The following is a 9,582-nucleotide window of genomic DNA, read 5'->3' as shown; positions in this document are numbered from 1 at the left end:
AAAAAATAAACAAAGGTTGTATGTGTTTTCACTTCACATAGTTAATAAAATAAACAAAGGTTGTATGTGTTTTCACTTCACAAAGTTAATAAAATAAACAAAGGTTGTATGTGTTTTCACTTCACAAAGTTAATAAAATAAACAAAGGTTGTATGTGTTTTCACTTCACAAAGTTAATAAAATAAACAAAGGTTGTATGTGTTTTCACTTCACAAAGTTAATAAAATAAACAAAGGTTGTATGTGTTTTCACTTCACATAGTTAATAAAATAAACAAAGGTTGTATATGTTTTCACTTCACATAGTTAATAAAATAAACAAAGGTTGTATGTGTTTTCACTTCACATAGTTAAAATAAACAAAGGTTGGGTGTGTTTTCACTTCACATAGTTAATAAAATAAACACAGGTTGTATGTGTTTTCACTTCACATAGTTAATTTAGTTCATTGTAACCTGTGGTAGTTTCGGACAGCTCTAGGGAAAGTGGTTCTTTTTGAAACACACTGCAATGTGATTGGCGGAGAATCTAATACTATTGTTCTGTCTGTTGTTTTCACAGCATGAAACGCCCAATCACGAGACAGTCAGCGCGTGCGTGCTCCTGTCGGTGTAGTGTGTAAAGCTTAATGCTGCCCGCGGCGATTACCAATTCTTCCGGCCAGCTCGAGGGAGAGCTCACGGCTCAGGGTTCGACTAAGCTGTACTTAAAACACACACAGGAACGTTGTTTGTTCTAGACGATTACAAGAAGTTCGTGTCACCATGGACGAAGCCGAAACGCTGTCCGATCGAAACGTGAACGAAAGTAAGGAAGTCAAGATGACATCGGTGAAAGTCATCGAAGGACGGAACGGATTGTTAAGGTCCAATGACTTCTTAGTCAACGTGTCTAGATGTGGTCATAATAGACACCTTCCTATTCACACCTATTCGATTGACGCCATCTTAGGACTCAGGCAAGAACAGCCGTCAGAAACAGGACATATCTGTTCCGAAAAGCAAAAAGAAGTGCTCCAAATACGGTCCTATCCAGATCCGAATCCAACTGGAGATCGTACTCCTTACCCGTACTGGGTCACTGAATACAGAGGTATGTCATCTACTTTCTCCATGGAGAACTGTTTTGTAGGAATACGATCAGATTTTGTGGCTCAAATCCATATATTTGTTAATTAGAAGGTTGTCATTCAAACTGTTTGTCAAATGCGTTGAAATCTGATATCGATTCTCCACTGAGAAACTTAACAAACACGAGTAGAAAACCTAGCCACAGTTATAAATAAATGTATGTGACACACGAGTATAAAACCTAACCACAGTTATAAATAAATGTATGTGACACACGAGTATAAAACCTAGCCACAGTTATAATAAATGTATGTGACACACGAGTATAAAACCCAACCACAGTTATAAATAAATGTATGTGACACACGAGTATAAAACCTAGCCACAGTTATAAATAAATGTATGTGACACACGAGTATAAAACCTAGCCACAGTTATAAATAAATGTATGTGACACACGAGTATAAAACCTAGCCACAGTTATAAATAAATGTATGTGACACACGAGTAGAAAATTTAGCCACAGTTATAAATAAATGTATGTGACACACGAGTAGAAAATTTAACCACAGTTATAAATAAATGTATGTGACACACGAGTAGAAAATTTAGCCACAGTTATAAATAAATGTGTGTGACAAACGAGTAGAAATTTAGCCACAGTTATAAATAAATGTGTGTGACACACGAGTAGAAAACCTAGCCACAGTTATAAATAAATGTGTGTGACACACGAGTAGAAAATTTAACCACAGTTGTAAGTACAAGTGTGTGATACACGTGTATAATACTTAACATCTGTTGTAAATACAAGTGTGTGATACACGTGTATAATACCTATTCAATGTTGTAAATACAAGTGTGTGACACACGTGTATAATACCTAACAACTGTTGTAAATACAAGTGTGTGACACACGTGTATAATACCTAACAACTGTTGTAAATACAAGTGTGTGACACACGTGTATAATACCTAACGACTGTTGTAAATACAAGTGTGTGACACACGTGTATAATACCTAACAACTGTTGTAAATACAAGTGTGTCACAGAATTGTAGAGAACTTGTAGTCCTTAAGAGATGCCTTTAAAATAATGCTAATCCTTCTATTCAGATATTTTAACTCCATACAAAGATTATTTATTACTATGGCTTAGGCTAAGAAGGAAATTGACATTGGTCGTTTGGAGTGTGCTTAGCACACAAAGCACTTGACCATGACTGTTTATTACACGCGTGAGTTAATCCAAAGCACAATAATATAAATATATTCTCTAGCTAGTTTATTTTGGAATTAAACAAGCCATAAAATGATTTTTTCGTTATTATTTCATCACATGTAATTTGCCGTTTCACCTTTTCTCTCTCTCTGTTTTCTTGATTTGCTAATTTTCTCTAATTTGTCCCGTGTCTTTTTGTCCCGTGTCTTTTTATTTCTTTGCGTCTGTTTTGGATCTAAAATATATTTTGATAGTTTACATATCAACTCTCTGTTATAAGTTACGTCCGTGATTGGTGATATAAGCCGTTCATACATTACCCGGTAACATCTGTCGATAAGTTACAATGAATGTTATAAGTTACGTCCGTGATTGGTGATATAAGCCGTTCACGTCCGTGATTGGTGATATAAGCCGTTCATACATTACCCGGTAACATCTGTCGATAAGTTACAAAGAAACATTTTAATGTAGGAATTAGACATGGGTTGTTATTATGCGTAACACAAGTTTGTGACATTAAACAAAAACATCAGGGTTAACCACTATCTCCAGTTGTATTAATGATGTTAACACGATCTGATTGCAATAGCTCATTCTGTTAATGCTTATTGGACGATCTGGCTGTAATATCCCAGTTTATTAATGCTTATTAGACGATCTGACAACACTGTCCCATCTTATTAATGCTTATTGAACGATCTAAGAACATTGTCCTATATTATGAATGTTTATTAGACGATCTGACAACACTGTCCCATCTTATTAATGCTTATTGAACGATTTAAGAACATTGTCCTATATTATGAATGTTTATTGGACGATCAGACAACACTGTCCCATCTTATTAATGCTTATTAGACGATCTGACAACACCGTTCCATCTTATTAATGCTTATTGGATGATCTAAGAACATTGTCCTATATTATGAATGTTTATTGGACGATCAGACAACACTGTTCCATCTTATTAATGCTTATTAGACGATCTGACAACACTGTCCCATCTTATTAATGCTTATTGGACGATCTAAGAACATTGTCCTATATTATTAATGTTTATTAGACGATCAGACAACACTGTTCCATCTTATTAATGCTTATTAGACGACCTGACAACAATATTCCATTTCTTAATAATACTTATTAGACGATCAGACAACACTATCCTATTTTAATGACACTTATTGAACGATCTGACAACCCTGTTCCATCTTATTAATGCTTATTAGACGAGCTGACGACAACACTGTTCCATTTCTTAATAATACTTATTAGACGATATGACAACACTATCCTATTTTAATGACACTTATTGAACGATCTGACTGCAATATCATATTTTATTAATGCTTATTAGACGATCTCACAACACTATTTTATTTTATTAATTGTATTAATACAATACTACTAGTCTTATATTTAATTCCTCATTAGTTAGTTAATCGAATTTCCTGCACCCGAAACCCAAATCGGAAAAGTGTCTTAAGTAATTCTAGTCAGTAAAACTTGTCGGATATACATAATATAACATATCATCAGTTTTTCATGTTATCTTGGTTGTTGTATCTAATGATACCAGGTTAACCATACATATTATACTCCGCGTGTTCGACAATAAAGAACCTTTAAGACAAGTATTTTGTCACTAAACTCCCTGACTATAAAGTCACTTTCGGCTCAAAACTTTAAATTTCTGTAAGAGAATTGTCTGTCTGGTGTCTTGACACCACTGGCTGAACCAATTTTGATGAAAATTATAAGAGGAACTCAAGAGGGACACCCCCCTCCCTCCAGTGGCTTAGCGATGAGCTTGTTGGCACACCCCCTCCCTCCAGTGGCTCAGCGATGAGCTTGTTGGCTTATAAGGCTAACAACCGAGTTTCGATACCCGTGATAGGTACATCAGAGATAACCCATTGTGTATCTTTGCACTTAACAACTACCAACCATTAAAGTGGAACCTTTAATGGCTTATAAGGCTAACAACCGAGTTTCGATACCCGTGATAGGTACATCACAGATAACCCATTGTGTATCTTTGCACTTAACAACTACCAACCATTAAAATGGAACCTCTAAAGATCTAGTTTAAATGGATAACCAATCAGGCGAACAGTTCGTGTGCTACAGCCACTTTAGCTTCCCCTATGTTGCGGCATTACTCACATGCACGCCATTGCGTCATCCCCATGGAGCCAACAAACTAAATGCGTCGAGTAGCGCAGATACATTTGCTATTTATATATGCGTTTGTTTGCGGAATTGACTCTACCAGCTTCGAATACATTTGGTTTTTGAACTCAGACGGACCCCCCCCCCCTCCTCCGAGTAACCGCGCTACGCGAGACATGCCGTTCGTCCGAGTAACCGCGCTACGCGAGACATGCCGTTCGTCCGAGTAACCGCGCTATGCGAGACATGCCGTTCGTCCGAGTAACCGCGCTACGCGTGACATGCCTTTCGTCCGAGTAACCGCGCTACGCGAGATATAAAAAGCAACTTTCGTTTGGCGTGTGCTTAATGTAAGGTAAAAAATTGAAATGGCTGAAAAACTCGTACTGTTCGTCTGATCCGTTTAAAATGGTTCTTTCTTCTTCTCCTTTTTTTTTGGATCCAACTACTGATTTTGGGGAGATTTCATCAAGGAAAAGTAAGACCCAAGTAATAATTTTGGGATAGAAATGATCAGAGGAAAGTAGGACCCAACTTTATAAATAATGCAATATACATGGCCATGGGCCCGCTTTTTTTTTACTATTTTGGCTGTAGTACATGAGCCGTTCGTCCGAGTAACCGCGCTACGCGAGGCATGCCGTTCGTCCGAGTTACCGCGCTACGCGAGACGTGCCGTTCGTCCGAGTAACCGCGCTACGCGGGACATGCCGTTCGTCCGAGTTACCGCGTTACGCGAGACATGCCGTTCGTCCGAGTAACCGCGCAACGCGAACATTCAAACTTTTCCGTGATCGTTTCTCCCCAAAATGATTAATTGAAACTCACTTTCTCGTGATCATTTCACTTCATAATTAATATCAGCATGTATTAGATACCTTTTTTTTCTACAATTGAATGGTTTAGTCTTTCTGTAAGTAAAACCAACAAAGTTTTAACTCTTACCAAATTTCAACTTTCACCTCCTAGGCTCTTGGACAGAAACTTCTGTGATACGTTCGTTCCTCGGTCAGTTTTTCTGACAAGACTATCTGTGAAAAACTTACTCCAATAGAGTATTAACTATAAAGCTACAAATTCCGATCTTTTTAGGGGTGGATGGATGGGGGTTAGTAACTACTAATTGATTTGACTATACAAAGTTGGAGTGGTCGGATATATTATGTAAGTAATGTGTTATAGGGCCATTTAACCCCTTGGTGCTTTTCGGATCATCCTACAATACATAATACAACATTTGTACAAAAGACACGGTATTAGCACTATATATATATATCGAATCTTAGCGAAGCCTAGCCATAAAACGTATGGTGCTGATCTTTTTGTTGTAACCGACGGTATGAATGGGACAGGACTGTTCCTGTTTCTGTGTTATGAAGCGTACAAGATACGTATGGATTTCCAAAACATCGGCTACAAAAGCACGATGTCCATGGACTTGTCACGGGAAGTTGAAACCCGAGAACAGGCTACTTAAAATTAGCCCGCCAAGTTCTCGTGACAGGCAGTACTTTCAGAGTCTGAGACAGACGACGCGAGTTTAAAAAAGACCTTGTCATGGTAATCACATTCATTCCAATCCGGAGTGAATGGGCTAGAAAAATAGACCCTCAGGTCCTGAATACATCGTCGGCTGAGTTGTCTTTATTCAGATCTTTTAGGGGAAGCTAATCGGCATATACACTATTCAAAAAGGCTGAACGCACGAGACTTCGCTAGTGCTAATTTTACCGCACATTGAGATAACATCGACAGCATTCAAATGGTCTGTAGCGAAATCTCGACTACGCTAGTTGAAATAAGTCGGCTTATGGGGAATAAGGGCTAGTGCACAGATAGCTGTGTTACTATAGCATTTTGTAAAGAAAAGCATTCTTTTTTCCCGCCTTTACTATAACGCCATCTGTCGCACTACACGTATACTGGCTTCCGCACTCTAAATAATTACGTAGTGGAGAATTGTTACAACACTAAGAACGTGCTTTCTCTCTTTTCAGATGCGGATGACAAGCCCACTGACCCACCAATCTCCGTTCAACATGTTTATTCCAACAACCCGCTAACGGAAATCGTCACCAACAACGGGTTCGAAGAGGGCGTTGTTTCTAGTGTTCCCACATACGAAGACGGGCTGAAGAAGAAACACCGAAGAAACAGGACCACTTTTACAACATATCAACTTCACCAGCTCGAATGTGCCTTCGAGAAATCACATTACCCAGACGTCTACAGCAGAGAAGAGCTCGCCATGAAAGTGAACCTGCCCGAAGTGAGAGTACAGGTAGGTGGCGTTGTACTCAGACTAAAAACAAGCACGAGTGGAAACTTAGAAGGAATATTGACGAACGTGTCATTTTCTATAGTGCTTTGGAACTCTTGTCCAAATTAAATTGTAACTTTGAAATCGTATTACTGATTTCTATAACTTAGAAATTGGTACGCTTATATTATACTGCTTTGTTAGATCGAAACCAGTATGTATCGTTCCTACCCAATTCAAATACAACTTTTGGTCCATGATTAGGCCATCCTGGGTGATTGATACTGTGAAATGGTTATTTAATAAACTAAACATCCAAGAAAGGTAAAGCTTAAATTTGCTGTTGTATTCGTAGAGCAGTGAACGCGTTTCATGGTCAAAACTGAACCTTAAAGCATCAAACTTCAATGATGACGTCGCGGTGGCACAAAGCTAAGCATCAACCTTCAATGATGACGTCGCGGTGGCACAAAGCTAAGCAACAACCTTCAGTGATGACGTCACGGTGCAACAAAGCTAAGCATTAACCTTAAATGATGACGTCACGGAGCCACCAAGCTAAGCATCAATCTTCAGTGATGACATCACAATGGCACAAAGCTAAGCATCAACCTTCAGTGATGACGTCACGGAGCCACCAAGCTAAGCATCAATCTTCAATGATGACATCACAATGGCACAAAGCTAAGCATCAACCTTCAGTGATGACGTCACGGTGGCAGCAAAGCTAAGCATCAACCTTCAGTGATGACGTCACGGTGCCACAAAGCTAAGCATCAATCTTCAGTGATGACATCACAATGGCATAAAGCTAGGCATCAAATGCGATACTAAATGCGTCATTTCATTACGTGAATAGATATGTTCACACTTCATCTGCAGATCACTATTTATATATCTTATCTCTCATCAAAGTCTAAAGCTCGCCCACATCTATTAAAACACACATTCACGAGCGAAAGCTGAGATTGGGGGGAGGGGGGTACACCGAGCTTTCATTAAATAACCTCTTTCCCTGGGAGACCTGGCATGGCCTGGTGATTATGGTGCTCGATTCGCAATCTACGGGTGGTCGCGGGTTTGAATACTCGTCACCGAACGTGTTCCTCCTTTAGGATTGCTGTCAGGCCAAGACACCCGAGTGTAAAAATTCTTGGCTGACTTCAAATTTAGATAGGATTTAAGTAAAAATGAAGAACCCGGAAAAGTGGTCCTTTATAGGCTAACAAGCCGATGTACTCATCCTCTGTCCGTGTTATAAACTTCAGAAAAATATGGGGGTGATGCTATGATAAATAACGCAAGAATCCTAACTTTCACACATTTATTTATAATATAACATATTATTACAGTATTCATTAATACCTCACCAAGAGTTTGTATAAACTTTAAGAACTCAATGTGTGTATACTTAAAACATGGTACATTCTGCGTGATGGTTAGGATGACTTTGTAGGAGGAGGAATCGAAAAAACTACTGGCGGTAGGGTGCTTTTTGTTACCCACTTTCAACACCCACCTCTTACTGTCCTTCCACATTAGTTCATGTTATTAATTAATTGACGGCCATTGGCCGCAGAAGTGTCTTACGGGTCGAAGCTATAAGGTCACGAGTCAAAATAGGAAGTGGATATAATTCAAGAAACGGCCGTATGGTGGCTATTGGAGTAGAAACTTCAGCTGAGTTTAGGTATTACTTCAATAGTGGCGGCCATTTTTCATTCCATTCCTCCATAGAGTGTGCTAGGGCACTCTCTGAGACAACAAATTGGAGGTTTAAAAAAGTATGGCACTTTGTAATTAATGTGGTTACGGTAATAAATGACAGATGGCAGCACTATACAAGCCTATTTTCAACACAAACGTTTGGCTTGAAAGTGGGAAATGGACGCGTTCACATTCACATGCTTTTTATATAGTAACTAGACATGGTACCTGTTTAATTTGTGGGGGTGCCAAACGCTGATTTCTTAAGTCACTCCCTGAAGGGCCCTAAGGGTACATGCTAGGTTTGTTAACAATCGGTCCATCGCTTCTCCAGTTACAAGCGAACACCCACACAGAGACTTTTGCCAAATTAAAGTGTGACAGTTTACTTTTTAATCGCTCTTGTTATATATTTTTTGACAATTTTCTGGAAAGTCAATATTCTTCCAACACCCCTTGTAATGGAAAGTGTAGCCAACCCGGTGAGAAACACCTGAGACATAGACAACTTTAGACAAGTCTTAATTATTTTTACATTTTAAAAGACTCCTCTCAACAGAGGCAACAGAAACTAGAACACCCGAAGAGCAGCAGTGGTGGCAAATCAGTTCCATAAGCGCTGGACATCTGCGTGTGACTTTAGTAGCTCATGGTATTTTTATAGTTTCAAATTATTTAACGTATATTAAACTTTGAGCCATCCTTGAGCAGCAATGATAGGCTCGTTCTTAGACTCGTGGCTAACAATATGCTTCTTAAGTCCTACAGGTTGGTATGTAGAAGATCTGATTCTTCTTCTTATAACTCTTTTTATGACGTCTTTAAATCAGTTTATTCTACATACCACTGACTGAATTAAATGGCCTTGTGGTTAGGGGGTGCTCGAATCGCAATCTGCTGGTCGCGGGTTCGAATCCCCGTCACCAAACATGTTCATCCTCTCAGCTGTGGGGCGTTATAATGTGACGGTCAATCCCATTATTCGTTGGTAAAAGTACTGTTATATATCTAGTATTAACTATAAATAATAGTTTAAGGTAAGCCAGGTTTACAAGCTTTAGCTAGTATTAACTATAAATAATAGTTTAAGGTAAGCCAGGTTTACAAGCTTTAGCTAGTATTAACTATAAATAATAGTTTAAGGTAAG

At 38.7% G+C, this 9,582-nt stretch overlaps 1 protein-coding gene across 1 annotated transcript; it reads left to right on the top strand.

The window, feature by feature from the left end:
• Window positions 1–763: 763 nt before the first annotated feature.
• On the top strand, window positions 764–6,748 carry LOC106475850 (retinal homeobox protein Rx1-like; the record flags this gene model as incomplete). The annotated part of the gene is made up of 2 exons (XM_013936523.1): window positions 764–1,091; window positions 6,465–6,748. Coding segments are annotated over exons 1-2 (612 nt in total), but the record flags the coding sequence as incomplete, so codon positions are not given.
• Between the last annotated feature and the right edge of the window lie 2,834 nt (window positions 6,749–9,582).

The sequence above is a fragment of the Limulus polyphemus genome, unplaced genomic scaffold, assembly GCF_000517525.1.
Source record: "Limulus polyphemus unplaced genomic scaffold, Limulus_polyphemus-2.1.2 Scaffold9279, whole genome shotgun sequence".
Classification (NCBI taxonomy): Eukaryota; Metazoa; Arthropoda; class Merostomata; order Xiphosura; family Limulidae; genus Limulus; species Limulus polyphemus.
Note: the sequence above shows the minus strand (reverse complement) of the source record. Positions and strands in the feature narration are given on the sequence as shown.